This window comes from Arvicola amphibius, chromosome 5 (assembly GCF_903992535.2).
Source record: "Arvicola amphibius chromosome 5, mArvAmp1.2, whole genome shotgun sequence".
NCBI classification, from domain to species: Eukaryota; Metazoa; Chordata; class Mammalia; order Rodentia; family Cricetidae; genus Arvicola; species Arvicola amphibius.
This window is the reverse complement of record NC_052051.1, coordinates 160,116,975-160,132,970: the sequence shown is the minus strand read 5'-3', so window position 1 is coordinate 160,132,970 and position 15,996 is coordinate 160,116,975. Positions and strand designations below refer to the sequence as shown.

Sequence of the window (15,996 nt, the reverse complement as noted above, 5' to 3'; positions counted from 1 at the left end):
CACAAATCATAAGAAAAAAATCAGAGACAGTTATTGGGGTTCAACCTGAAGATCAGAAAAGCAAAGCAGCCAACCATTAGAGATACCTCTTACTTCTTCCAAATCTTCAGAATGAATGGGCAAGATCCAGTCTCCACGAATCTTCAGATTCCACACTCCTCTAAGTTCCTGTCTCTTCCCCTTTATATTCCTCTCTCCACCCAGCCATATCACTCCTGTCTCCACCTCCCCAGTGCTGGGTTTAAAATTGTGTGACTCCCAAACACTGGGATTAAAGATGTGAACCACTACCACATGGATCTGTTTCTGGATCAATTTTGTGTAGTCCAGGGTAGCCTTGAACTCACAGAGATCTGTCTGCCTCTTTCTCCTGAGTCCGGGGACTAAAGGTGTGTGCTACCACTCCCCAGTCTGTATGGCTGACTAGTGTGGATGTATTGCCCTCTGATCTTTAGGTAAGCTTTATGTATTAAAACACAAATAATATACCACTGAAGATATAAAATAATAAGAAATAATATATTCTTCTGAAGGACTCAACTTTAATTCCCACCCATGTCAGGCATCTCTTTACCACCTATAACTCCATTCCCAAAGGAGCTGATACCCTTCCTTGGACCCCATGGATGTGGCCTCTATGCAAACATGTGATAATACTAGCATGCAGACATACCCATACACATAAATAAAAACTAAAAAATTTTAATTTAGTTAAGAAAAAGTTTTGTTCTGTACAAATATCTTAAGTGTGACAAGAAATAATACCTTCATCTTTAATTATGAACAACATCATTAATTTGGAGTTAGGCCAAATACACACCATTCATGTATTCACCTTTTCATAAAATAAATGCACCCACTGAATGTCTTTAGTGTCAAGTTGGTGTAGAGTTGGAATGTTCAAATGCAATGAGCACCTCTTTCTGAGCTCCTCCTGCTTTAGGGAAAGAGTATATTTAAGAAAGCAGGTTGAGTCTCATAATGTTCATATGAACCATGTGGAACATTGTTAAGGTAAAGATTACAAGTCAGAACCATAAATGATTCTCCAGTGGTAAAGGAATTGCTGTCTTGGGGCCCTGCTTTGAAAAACAAGTCAAAAGCAACCTAGCTTCCTGCATCCTTCTCCTTCTCCTGTCCTATACTGTTGGCTTGCTACCACAACACTGTTTAAGCAGATAAGAAAAGCTCTACACTTCTGTTTCATATCCTCCTTCAGACAGAACATGCTAAGACAAGGACCCCTAAACTACTCAAGTCAACCTGAGTGACAAAAGCTATAGTCTCAACAAGTGAAGAATCTAAACCTTCCCCTTGGTTTATAGAGCCACAGTGCAGAAGAAGCTCCTTGTACTTAATGTTTCTTTTCTTTTTATAATGCATTCAAATGCTTGTTTGTTTCTCAAAGGAAGTGAATGGTAGTTTGATAGTTATTTCCAAAATTAGGGAAACCTCCTGTAAGCACTCAAGTCTCCCACTGGGAAGAATTAAGTCTTAGGAAGTGGACAGGGATCAACATTTCACATCTGAATGACTGGGTATGAAATAACAATTTGTGCCTTCATTATCTCATTTCCTGAGGCTAATAAGCAGCATTCTGCACATGACAGTGAACAAAATCTCCACCTCAAATAAGATGTGTCCAGGACTTACCAATGGGTTTTCTGTGGCTTTTGCATTTCCAAACACCCCTGCATCAACAAAGATAGCTCATTTGTTTCACTTTTTGAAAACTCTTGATTTTTTTCCCCAAGACTTTCCATTTCACGCTGTGTGAATTTTATTAAGATTGCTTTCACAGAAGCTAAGTGCTGGTTGGATGGGCCCAGAGGGATGGCAGTCACAGCCCTAGCAATGTTGTAAGTCTCTTGAGACATTTCTTTGCTACTAAAGTCCCCTTGGAGAGTCATAGAGAAAAATCCAAATTGTCCAATAGTTTTTGTCACATGAATATTTTGACATTGTAACCTGTAATTCTTTCGATCATATTAACATAAAACTAGCAGCATAGAAATTCAGCTAATTCTTCATATTAGAGTAATTAATATCATATGGATATAGATAGTTTTGAATTATAGTTAAAACTGGGCTAAAATAATAAATAAGATATTATACCACAGTTAGCCTTTCAAACTGGTCTGTAAATATATTTTTAAATAATTTTCAATTAAGACTGTCTTATTAAGTTATTATCATTAAATAAGTGAAAATAAACTTAGCTTTTGATATTTCTGCTAGAATATCTGGTAAGAATTTCAATATTATAATATGTTGTCACCCATAGTGCCAACTGTATTATACTTTTTCCTAACTTATAGAAACAGAACTGTTTGTATTGGGCAAAAATAAATCACCCAGCTTTTCCCTAGGGTAGATATTTATTCAATGACCTCTAAACTTTCATTAATATTAATTCTAAGCTTTATGATGAAAGTAGCTAACAATTTTTAACACTCTGAGTATGCTAAGCAATGCTGTAAACTATTTACCAACTCTTTAACCTTTAAGATTGTATGAATTGGCTCCCTTATTCCTATTTTGTAAACATAGCAGAAATAGGCAGGTTAAGCATCTTGCTTAAATGTACACCCCTGTTTTTGGCAGAATCTATCTTAAAGCCAAATATTCTTAAATTCAAATAGGTTATGTATGATAGACTTTAAAACTCCTGTTCTTTGCACAAAAAAGGTAGAGTATATGGTAACTATTCCTGAGAGTAAGAAAACTCCAGTGTCAGCATTCAGATTCCCACACCAAGCATGTCTAAATCATTTTTTTTTTTTTTTTTTTTTTTTTTTTTTTTTGGTTTTTCGAGACAGGGTTTCCCTGTAGTTTCTAGAGCCTGTCCTGGAACTAGCTGTTGTAGACCAGGCTGGCCCCGAACTCAGAGATCCGCCTACCTCTGCCTCCCGAGTGCTGGGATTAAAGGCGTGCGCCACCACCGCCCGGCTTCTAAATCATTTTTATTTGTTCCTTTACAGCTTGGAAAGCATTTAAAAACCTGAGTACACATGGACTTTCACCTTTAGTTCCCCCAGTTTACATTTAGAGATGCATACGTCGGATGGTTTGTCCAAGAATGAACTAGCATGGAGTTAAGGGCATCTTTGACATGGAAATTATTGGCAACACTTGAATCTACAAAGATCCATCTCTTTCTCTCTTTCTTCACAGAATGTGTGACACAGGAGAAGGACTATTCACTTTTCAAACAAGGGAAGGAGAAATGATCTATCAGAAGGTCCACTCTGCAACACTGGCCATAGCTGAGCAACATGAAAGATTAATGCTAGAAATGGAGCAGAAGGCCCGGGTAAGACTCCATCCTATGTAACCTAATGCTTGTGAATTAATGTCCCTGGGCTGATATGTATTATATTATATTATATGAGTCTATTTGCATAGTGCATGGTGTCCACCCATGCCCTAGCCTGTTTCCCATCCTATAAGAGTCAACCTCTAAGATCTGCAATAGCTTACTCAGTTGTAGCACAGAAATTATTTTTGTCCAGGACTTAGAAACCCTGCTCTCATAGATCTGTGTGTGACCTATTGCGGATTGCTTAGAGAATGAGGTAAGAGTTCAAATTCGTGAATTATAATATTTTTAAGGGTGCAAATTATCATAGAGAAATTTTAATTATGTTTTCAGGAAGAAAACATCAATAACCGTTTCAGTAGACAGATCTGGTCTGGGTTCCACACTAGTGAGCCCAACATCACTGCTTGCAGGGTTTTTATATGGTAGATTGCATTTTTAAAAGGAAAATCCAATGTTGGATGTGTAGGAATGCAAATGTAGATCTTGAAAGAGTTTGAATATGAATATAGTCAAGATACATTGTATGAAATCTTTAAAAAATTAATACAAATATTTTAAACAAAATAAGAAAAGGGGTTTATTTTGGATACATTGGAAGATTAAGCCATTTTAAACATTTTAAACTGAAGCTATTTCTGGTGCATTACTATTATTAATTTCATTGATAAAATTATTTAATTTAGGTGTTTAAATAGAATGATGTGTCTAGAACCCATTTTTCTCTCATATATAGAAATCTTCTCTCAAGAACAATAGAAATTCATCAATTTCCTCTGCTAAAAGATGCTCTACTATCAAGGCAGCACATTGCCCAGAACAATGTTGACCTTCCTTGTAATAGAAACTACTCATCAGAGGCTCAGCCATAATTACCCCATGTTCCAGCATGCTGAGTTGAATACAGATCTACCCTGGATAGACAGGAATTTCACAAATGTCTCTAAAAGCACAGACATTGATTTTGGAAGGGAGATCTTGGAGGGAGTGAGAGGAAGAAGAGTTCAGGAAGCTTCCTTTTTAAATTCTTTTTTATAGACATGGTAAAATGCCTACAGTTTAAAAACATTAACTGGAATTATAGGCATGGTAAAATGTGTATGGCTTAAACAATAACTGGGGAAAACATGAATGAAAAAAAGTTTTCCTGATACATTTTCAAATATAAGTAAATAAAAAAAGACATTTTGAGCAGTAATTTCTAAACTTGTGATAAACACAAGCAACTTAAACACCTATTTGAGAGCTCCTCAATTTATACTTTATCCTTTTGTAAAAAAATCAATATTTAGCTGGGCAGGGTTGGGCATGCCTTTAATCCCAGCACTTAGGAGGCAAAGGTAGCTAGAACTCTATGAGTTCAAGGCCAGCATGGTCTACAAAGGGAGTTCCAGGTCACTCAGAATGTTACACATAGAAAGCTTGTCTAGAAAAACAAAAAGAAAATCAATACTTAAAATGATTTTTCCTGAAATTCTTATTTTTATTGTCACAGGGAAGACAGGATAGAAAAAGAAGCTCTGCTGTAAAGTAACTTAAATAATGATAGAAACTGAAGGAACTCACCCTTCTCCAGTTAAATTTTACTAATCATTCCTCACCACCCTTCTACAAAATGATGTTCCATGGAGTGCTCTATCAATAAGTAGATAGCATGTAGTTCTCATAGGCAGTCACATGATCTGGAATACACTACCATATTGCATCAATTCCAAGATGACAGACGTGGTTTTGTTTTTGTTTTTTTTTTTTTTTCCTTCTTCATTTTTGCAGCTCTCACTCAAATGTAGGCCACAGCTTGACTGGCAGAACCAATCATTTGCAGTTCTTGATATAATGATGGTGTGTCTTAAAATGAATAAAATTTTAGAGCATATAAAATATAGTGATAGTTTTTGTAAGTGGTGAGCACGTAGTCATTTATAACTTTTGGAGGAACTAAAGTCCTCCCAGAAGGGTTATATTCTTAGCGGTTTAGCTTCCACTGCAGGATTCCTTTGAAACATTCTTCTTAGGTACACTCTCAGGGAGCTCTATCAGCATGAGAAAGATAAGGTTTTCTACAGCAAAAATATGAAAAATTTGGAAGCATCTTACTGTGGTGGTACACAGCACATTTTTAACATACTTGTCTGGGTCTAGTCGCAGAAGCTTTGCACACTCTAGGAATCATATGCTTAAACCATTATCAGCTAATTTTCTCTTTTTCTCTTCATTTTTTTATTAAAAATTTCCATCTCCTCCCCTCCTCCTCCCCCTTCCCTTCCCTCCCTTCCACCCATACCCCCACTCCCTCCCTCTCCAGGCCAAGGAGCCATCAGGGTTCCCTTCACTATGTTAAGTGGAAGGTCCTCCCAACTCCCCCTAAGTCCAGGAAGGTGAGCAACCAAACTGACGAGGCTCACGGTGAGCCCGTCCATGCCGTAGAGTCCAAGCCCATTGCCATTGTCTCCCAAGGTCCTGATGAGGAGCAGAAGGAGGGAGATCATGAGCAAGGAAGTCAGGACCGTGAGGGGCGCGTTCAGCTAACTTTCTTAAAGAAAGAAAAGATTTCAAAGACTGAAACAACTCGGCATACAAACATAACATTGCAAGTTCAAAGTTATCTTATTTCAAAACGAATAATCAAAGCCAAATAAGTTGTAAAAGTCAAGATAGCAATGTGAAGGGCAAGAATGGATGTATTGGTGTACACCTGTAATCCTGGTACTTGGCAGGCTGAAACAGGAAGATCACAGATTCAAGGGCTTCATAGCAAGTTCCTGTCTGACAAAGCAAAAAACTGTGACAGGACAATCAGTGCTGCTTTTGATGGTGGTAATCTCTGCGCTCACATCCTGAGTGGTAGGTGAAAGAACACAAGGTGTGCAGAAGTGGTATACACTGCTAAGACGAGTGGAGCCATGTGATGTGAAACAAAAGGCTATGTGGAGCCTGGCAATAACATCTACTTTAGAAAGTTAGTATACAAGCAGGGATTTCTGGAAAATGTACCGATACTGAAAATTACTTACATAAAGCATTTTCTACTTAAAGCTTTAAAGGAACAAAATTGGGAAGTAAAACAACCATGGGCTGTAGTATTTAGCAAGTGCTCATCAGCACCCTTGAGTTAAAATAATAGGTCAGTAAAGACATATACAATCTAATTTACAGGTGTGAAATACTCTAAGGATACACAGATATTGTTTCATCTCTGCACTGTACAGACATAAGGCCTCCATTACCAACCTTTATCTCAAGGCTTTTTTCCCCTTCTTTTCATTTTGAGACAGGGTCTCATTAATTTTCCTGGGCTGGCCTTGGTCTCACAATCCTCCCTTTTCAGTCTCTTGAGTATCTAGGAGTATAAGACTGCAGCACCAAGCCTGGCTTGAATGTACATATATTTTTAAAAGTATCATTGAATATAAAAATAAATGAATATTGTTAAAACTACTTGTTTTGATGCTGTTAGTCTAATGATAGGGTTTGTTTTACGTTTTTTTCGAATTACCTAAATGTAATTTGTTAGTACATAATTAGAACATACAGTAGTAACAATCACTGTATCAACCTAAATTAAAATAATGTTCTATGAAGATCAAATGAATGACATTGGAACAACTTCCATTAAATGACTGTGTAAATCACATTTTATTTGTTACCTTGGAACAAGCTCAGCAAAATGTCTACTAATTCCTTCTCATTTATCTTGAATAAAATGGAAGATTAAGTGTGAGGTGTCCCTTACCGAAAATTAAGCCAAGTCTGTGAGAAACCAATTGCCCATAAACCATCAAAGTTCAGAGGATTGTTTTAATGACTACAAACAGTGCCAAGCATGGTTGGCTTACTGTCCCTGGGGTCTCTGTTCACATGCAACTTTAATGTTTCATGAACTTGTTTCTAAGAACAAATAAAATGCAGTATTCTCAAGTGGGAGTGCCTGGTATATACTTCTTTATTGCAAAGAACAACTATTTTAATAACATATGCATTTCATATGTTATATTAGTGTGCTTTTTAGTATTGGAATCTTTGCAATGGGTTTTTAATTTTTATATAGCACATGTTATTATCTATCCTCTCTAGTCTCAGACGTATCAACAAACATGTTGGCTTATGTACTATGAAGCATTTAACTCATTCAATAAGTATGATGGTTAGTGTTAATTGTTAACTAGACAGATATAAAATAACCTGAGAGATAAGTCTAAGGGAGAATTTCTTGATTTAATATTCAAAGCAGAAGCCCCATCAACTCTTGGTGACACCTTTCCCACCTGGGATCCTGGACTGTATAAAGAAAGAAAGCAGGCTAAGAGCAGGAGCATTCACTGCTCTCGTCTCCTGATTATGTTTGTGATGTGGGAGCTGCTCTCAGGTTGTCTTGACTTTCTCACCTTTGTGAACTGTAAGCCAACCTTTTTTCCCCTGGGCTGCTTTTGTCAGAGTATTTCATCATATCAACAGGAACAAAAGTGAGATACTAACTCTCCTCTTCTAGTTTGATTCATTTATGTAAATACACAGATACACATACATGCAAGCACACTTATGAATATACACAGTATGCTTAGCTCTGTTCATCTATGTCCTACCTTTCCCCACATGCTTACATTAATCAAATATTTCTTCTATTCATTTTTTCTTAGGTTTTGTACTTCTGTAGATCACCTTGGCCTAGAATAGATATGTATCATTACCTCCAATGTCATTACTGTGCTTGCTCCATTTTTGTAAATAGTACTAGCATCTATTTTTCTATTACTTATGTATAGATCTCAAACATAAACAAATAAATAACTTTTTAATTGATTGTCCGAATAAGATCTAAGGCAGCTTGCTCATACAGGTATCAACTTCATTGTGTATGGAGCACTTTAAGACTCAGTCATGCTCGGTGACTTTGCCTTTCTGGTATGTGCTCTCAGGTAGAACACAGACATCTCAACTACTCTTCACACTTGGTTGAGCTGTGACCTGCACTCTTCTCAGACACCAAATAAGCATTCTCTGGTTCATTGATCAGCTTCCCAGTGAAGTAAATGTTCAGAAAAAGGAGGTGACCAAAAGCCCTGGCAAATGTTTCAAGGGTTGAGCTAACTGCTCCCCTGATGAATTGATTTTGCATTTGTGCTATAGCACCTTTTCAGAGTCCTAACCCCACCTAAGCAAACAAGAATCAGGTGAATGTTGCCTGCAAGGGAGGGAATTAGTAGCTAAGTACTCAGGTAGTTCTGGCACAAAACCAGGATTTGTTGTGGTTTCTTAAACAATTTCTCACTAGATAAAAAACAAAAAAAGCAATACAGCAGATTCTCCAAAAAGAGAAACTATAAAATCCTGTTTCATTTATTAGAATACAATAAATAAGACAGAAATTGTGTTCTAAAAACATGAATTAATCCTTTTTTATATTAACACACAATAAATAAGACAGAAATGGTGTCCTGCTTTTCTTTTTTACCAACTTGTCACAAAGTAGCATTATCCAACAAACAAACAAAAAAAAAACCCACCTCAACAAAAATGTCTTCACCAGATTGTCTACAGGAAGTTTGTATGACATTTTCTTGATAAATGACGGGTCTGAGAGAGTCTAAGCCACTGAGGGTGACGACACCCCCAGGCAGGTGGTCCTAAGTTGTGTACAAAAGCAGGCTGAGAAAGCCATAGACCTCACTTCGGTAGGCGGTGTTGCTCCAATGCTTCTGCTTCAGTTTCTGCCTTCTGGTTCCTGCCTTGAGTTCCTACCCTAACTTACCTCAGAGATGAAGAGAGTAAAAATGAAATAAACCCTTTCTTCCTCACGTTGCTTTTGATCACAGTGTATTAAGAGAGAAGTAGAAACCCCAAATGTGGGTTTCTACAAATGGTCTCATAACTTTTCTTTTACACATATATGCAAATGTATATGTTTCTTTCTATCTTTCTCTTATAAATATAATTTTCTCTACTGGGGCTATCTATAGACTAATTTTCAATACATTATTTATAGGTAATAAGACAATTAAAATTTACTGGACAGATCATATCTGAGAGTATACATCTTCCTTGTTATTAGTCTGGTATAGCTGTAAGAAAGACTGTAGAGTTGGTGGCTTAGCCAGCATAAATTTACGTTTTCACAGTTATGTAATCTGGAAGTTCAAAATCACCACTGAACAGGTTTAGGATTTTTTGTTTTGTTTTGTTTTGTTTTTCTGATGTCTCAACTCTTGCTTTGTAAATGTCCACTTTCCGTTTGTGTTAATCCCAGGCATTTTTTCCATTACTATTATCCCCTGGAGTCTCTTCCTCTTTTTATAAAATCACTATCCTCTTGGACCAGGGTTGTACCACATGGTCTTCTTCTAACCTTAATTAGCCTCTTCATAGAACCTGCCTCTAAATACACAGGATTTTATACTTCAGTGTATTTCTGAGGACAGAGTTCACTCCCTAACAGTACTTTATACAGGTATGAATGGTGAGTTACACTCTGATGTCCAGAAAAACAATTCAAATGTGCAGGAAACATAGGTAAACAGGTCGAGAAAAGCCATAACCAAGTTTTCAGTACAGCTGTTTCTCTTTCAACAAGTAAATAGAAAGTAACTAAAGTTAAGGCAAAGGGATGAAGAAATTGAATATAGCTAAAGGCATTGACAGCCTGGAAAGGGAAAATTATCCAACAAGAGGTGTGAAGCCTCAGATGTTAAGGGGGGAATTTTCTGCTGGTTTTCTGGCATTTATTTTCAACAGTTACCATATGCTTATTGTGCTTCTAGGATGTTCAAGGCTGATTATTTGGTGTAAAACAATATTTACCAAAATTAAGTTTAACTAAGAAGGAAAAAGGCTTTCATTAAATTTTAGAAATATCTATTTTATAAAAAATAACATATTATATTAGATTAAGAAAATAGTAGACTATATAATAAACATAACTATGATTAGTATAAATTCAGTTTAGTTGATGTTTTAATGTACATTGCTGACATGAATTAAATAAAGATGTATGTGTTTAATCAATTCCATGTTTCATAGGAGAAGTTGACTTCCTCTATCAATAACACCATCATAAAATGAAACCTACCTCTACTTCTCTAAAGTAGAGGGAGACTAAGTTTACCCATGTGGGGATATTTGATGGTGTGTAAACATGGGTATCCCTAAACACAGTTGTTTCCAGCTTTCAGGGCTGGGGCACTAGTGAAAAGGATGGTACAGGTACAGAAAGCCCTACTTAATCTCAGCACAGAAAACAAAATCTATTTCCTTCACATTCCTACACATACCAAAGTATATGGAATATGGGTGTGGGGAGCATACATATTGTGTACAGACAGTAGAGAATGTGAAATGTATCATTGTGGATACATAAGAACCAGCTGCGAAGTTGCTCTGCAGGTAGGCTTTCAAATAAACTGAGTATGTTGATCTTGTACAAGACAGCAAATTCAGATTACTCCAAATGTTCCAATATGATAATATTTCATGAAGATTTTATAGCAACAGAACAAAGAACAGTATAAATTGAGACATTTTCCAAATACAGTAGTTGTAATGCCAGGTGGAAAGTTTACAAGGAAGCAGAGACATCTCTGTTATAGGCCTCAGAAATTATCTGCTGGCCTACTTAGCTTTTGGATGGCAGTAGCTAAGCGGTCTGTTTGTGTATTGCTCAGCTTGTGTTAAAGGAACAAAGACCAAATAAAACCATTTCTGTATTTTTTAAACAATAGGAATAAATAAATAAGCAAAAATTTCTTTCTTAAAGCTATGAATCCATTCGTGTGTGTGTGTGTGTGTGTGTGTGTGTGTGTGTGTGAATCTTATTCTCCAAGGAATGATGTAATCAGCTAACCTCGAAACAGGACATTCAAAATACAAACACATTTAGCTCTTTTATTACAGAGATTCTCAGTGAGAGCATTCATTCAGTATATACAAGAAAATGACACATTAAAGAAAAGCAGCCCTGCACAAAGGTGGGAGGAGGTGTTAAGAAATGTCTGAAAATGGCTCTCTTCTGTTTGGCACCTTTTCTAGAACATGCCACTCTGGCAGGCTGTTCCTTCATTTCTTGAATTATTTCACCATTCTATACATTGGGAAACACTGTGGACTGTGTAAATATTTCTCAACCACTAAAATGCAAACCAGTTCACAACATGACCTGTGACTGATTCTCCCATGAGTTTTTTCCATTGTTCTTTCTTCATTGGCAAGAAGCCATTGAGATTCTTAGTGCCCCTCTTAATAAGTCAGATTCCAGTCTTAACAACAATTTAAGAATATATATATATATATATATATATTTCCCTTTTGATGTTTTAATATTTATAGTAGTATAGCATGCATGTGGTATATGCACATATGTGATGGGCTGAGCACCTGTGTATAGAAGCCAAGGGACCAACAGATATCCTGGTTTATCACACTCCAACTTATCCCTTTGAGACAGCCTCTTACTGAAACTGTGTACACTCTCGTGTGAATAGACAGTTCACACCCTGCAGCACTGGGGTTACTGGAATGTGGTTTCATTCTTGTGCAGCAATCTCTTTTACCCATTGAGCTGTTTCCCTTCTTCCCCATTTTGTTTTCCATACTTTTCCAGATGTCTCCTTATTTTTAGTAATTGCATACATTGTAAAAGAAATATGATCATATCTACCTCATTTACCTCCTGTAAATCTCCCCCATGTTCATCCAACATGCCTGTTTCCAATATTCTCTCCCTCTCTCTCTCTCTCTCTCTCTCTCTCTCTCTCTCTCTCTCTCTCTCTCTCTCTCTCCCTATCTGTCCATCTCTCTGTCTCTATCTCTCTGTGTCTGCCTGTCTGTCTCTCTGTCTCTTTTTCCCCACCGCCTTTCCACCGTTCTCTTTCCCTCCCTCCCACTACGTCTATATATGCATATCTGTGGGCCACCCACTGGAACATGGGAAATCTTTCAGTGGCAGTTTTACTTTTGACACAGTTATCACTGAATGGGGAATTTTATAGATATCTTTCCCAAATTCTTCTTTCTGTCACTCACATTAAATCCTTGGCATTTTAAAGGGTTGATTTGAGCTTGATATCCCCAAGAAGGCCTAAGATATATTTTCTTTCTCTTTTAGCTTCAGACAAGCTTGACTGAACCAATGACATTATCGAAATCCATCTCTCTTCCTCGTAGTGCATACTGGCATCACATTACGCGTCAGAACAGCGTTGGAGAAATCTACAGCTTGCAAGGCAAGTAGCTTTACAGTGACAACATCACACTGACTGCTATCCACATCCTTCGGTGGAGGAGTCATACAAATTGCTGTGTGTTGGCACTGATTGCTTTTTTTTTTATTTTGTTTTCATTCAGTAACTGTCTCGGGTCAGAGTAGGAACTCTGAGATTCACCATTACTTTTTAAAGCTATCATTTTATACGTGCATGCTATAAAATGATTCCTAAAATTACTGTAATGGATAAGGACCAAATTTGGCAGAAGATGTTGACTAAAATATTGTGCAAAGCACACTGTGAAAAGCTGAAGGTTGAATGCTGAGGTCTGTGTTGTGCTGTTTTGCGAAGGACTTATTTTTCAACATCTTTTATTCTTCCTACGATTAAGCATCTGATCAGGAGTTGGTTTCAGGCCTGGTGCTAAAATCCTTCGCAAACTTACTCACAGAAGCTTTCAGATATAGCCAATGTCTTACCAGAGAGACCCACCGTGGAGTGTAAACAGGATGCCTCTGTGATTTTCCCAGAGACCAGTTAATCAACATGGGAATGGTTTGTTGGCTGAGGAGACTAGAAAGGCATCAAACAACTGATGGACAGCCACAGAAACCGTGCCATTACTTTTTCTATTCTTTCTCTTTTGTTTTAAATAATTACCATTATCCCTCATATAGAATATTCTCTCTAGAGGAAGAAACATAAGGATAAAACTAAAATGCACAGCTAAAAGCACACATTAGGCTTAAAGAGGTAGGCACCCAATAAAATACCTAGTGAATACATAACCATTAAAGCCATAATTTGGTATTTTTTGTATTATTTTCTTATTTTCTTTAGCTTTTGTACTTATTAACAGCACTAATTATTCTGCAACACAAAAATTATATTACAAGCGAAGAGAAATAATATGAATGGAAGAATATGAATAGCCTTATTTTCTTGCCAGAGTTTCAGAAAGACAAATGAAATTAAATCACTAAGAAATGATTAAATATATGTTCTTCAAGGAAAAGAAGTTGGAAGGATTTTAGTCATTTATTGGAGGCAATTGCTGCCGGGTGGTGCTTGACTTCAATCCCAGCACTCGGGCAGTAGAGGAAGAAGGATTTTTGCAAGTATGAGGTTAGCTTGTTCTTCAGAGTGAGTTCCGGATAAGCCAGGGCTACATTATAATAATGTGGTATTTAAACAAATGTCCAGAAAGGAAAATGAGTGAAGGAGCTTCTCCTGTGTCTGCACTGCACTATCCCCTAAAATATTCATGGTCTGGTTTATTGATGCTGCCTTTAATGCTAAGGCCAGAAAACATGCTTTTGAGGTTATAAATATGTATATACAGATAGGACTATTCTCAAGCAGAAATTGAAATATTTGAATCAAATAATTGACATTAAATATTTAAGTAAAACAATGTGACAGGTTAATAGAAAGCATTGGAAGGCAGTTTATAAACACTCTGCTTTTGTTTATTTGATTATAAATTCCAGAATAACACACAGTTGTTTTCATGACCATATTACTGAAGCTTTTCTTCAAAAGAGGAGTTACTATTTAGACTGAAAAATACCTTTCATATCAATAAATATAACCAGGGTAGATTGAAGTATCTCTTTAAACACTGCCAGACATTCTTTGAAGGACAATGTCAATTTTGCATTCTAAAATCAAGATATTAAGTGTTTAAAAATTTTCATGCTTTATACCTCTAATGCCAATTAGTCTATGTATAAGGCTTCAATATCATGCTATTCCCTGCTTATTTGGTTGGTTATTACCTTGTACTATATACATACAAATATATGGATACATTTTCAATTTAAATTCTATTTCTTTACTATGTGTTGACTATTATGCTGCATTTTTCTTAGACTAATACACCTTACCATTTGGTGTAGCCTTATCATTATAGCATACACAAGGGTAGTAATAATTATCTATATACTCAGCAAGAGATAAAATAAGTAGTCAGATACAAAGATGGGCAGACAACAAACAGATGATAGGTAACAATTGCAGATATGAGCTTGTTAGAGACACTTGACAGAAATGAATTATTCTGTGGTAGCAGTCCACATAAGCAAGGGATATGAATCGTCAAAAGCTTTCCTCACTGAACTAAATTCTAGTGAAATCAGCATTGAATAAAATTACTGAAACAAGGGAGAAATAAAAATAGAAGCAATGAATTTCGGCACCCTTTTGTGAATCTGTAATGTGTGTACAACTCTGGTTACCTTGCGTCCATAGTTATGCTCCTGACTTGGCATCATTTCTTTTCCACAATTGGCCGTCATTGTGTGGTTTGCAGACTCTAGTAATATGAAGGCTATTTGTCAAGTGTATCCGTCAGCTTTCTTGCATGCAGTCTCCAAACCATGGTATTCTCTGGTTAGTTGGTTTGTTACTGTCTGGTAAAACAAAACTATACTAAGGTAGTTATTATACATCAAATTTTAGAATCTATTCAATGTAAATTGTATCTTATTGACTGTAAACAAGAAGAAGCCTAGGAGAGGGGAGGCTCTTCTGATTTGCAGTTCAGGGAAATGCATTCCCCTTGTGACAGCTGAAGCACAGGGCAGCTGGTCACAGTGGGATGTTACACGGGATGCAGAGCAGGAAGTCTCCTCTCCACTGGCTTTCTCATTTTTATTCAGCCCAGGACCCAAGCACATCAGATCATTCTCTTCATATCCAAGACAGGTCTTCTCTCTTAAATTACCCCTTTCTAGAAACTGTCATGGGCACAATCAGAGACTGTTTCCATGGAAATTCTAAAACCGGCAAAGCTAGAATGAAGATTAACTATTATATCAAGTAAACCACAGGTAAGAATCAGGAATGCAAATTCATGTCAGAATTTTCTCATAATATTTTTACATTCAAGCTATGAGCTGCAGATCAATGTGAATTAAATTCAGTGAGCTTTCATTCAGAAGGAAAAGAAGAAAAGTTTTATTGCTTTGAGTTTAATAGATTGGCTTCATTAATAAGCAGCACATGTACTAGAGATGAAAAAATTCATGGCCTGAAAACAAAGTCATTTATATTAAACTTACATAAAACTTCGATTGCCTGTCAGCCTCTACGCATTACACTTAGCTAAGTTTTACTCCATTCATTTCTTTTTATGTTGCCAGACACCCCTTTAAAGACAAATATGTCAATAGTGAGATGTAGCACTTGACTTTGTGATTGGAGAATAAGTGACATAGAATAAGCTGGTCTCTCCATGATACTCCCCGAGGGTGCTCTGACGGAATGAGAGATTGTGGAGCCAAGATCAAATAAATGAGAAGAGAAATCATTAGCTACTAACAAGTCTCCCATTGAATAATTCCCAAGTAGCTCCCGATAGGTCATATTTGACCACTTTCCTTGCAGCAGTGGACTTCTCTTTATTTTAGAAGACAGGAATTCTTAATTTGTATTAGCAGGTATATTTGTTCAACTTCCTCTCTATATATACAAATGTTCATG

The 15,996-nt window shown here is 36.7% G+C and overlaps 1 protein-coding gene across 1 annotated transcript in view; it reads left to right on the top strand.

The window, feature by feature from the left end:
• The window catches only part of Dok6 (docking protein 6), a 309,537-nt gene that overhangs the window by 232,328 nt on the left and 61,213 nt on the right, over positions 1-15,996 (top strand). Inside the window, exons 6-7 of the mRNA XM_038331279.1 lie at positions 3,175-3,313; positions 12,414-12,531. Of these exons, the coding sequence (XP_038187207.1) occupies positions 3,175-3,313; positions 12,414-12,531 (257 nt within the window). The remainder of the gene's footprint in view (positions 1-3,174; positions 3,314-12,413; positions 12,532-15,996) is intronic.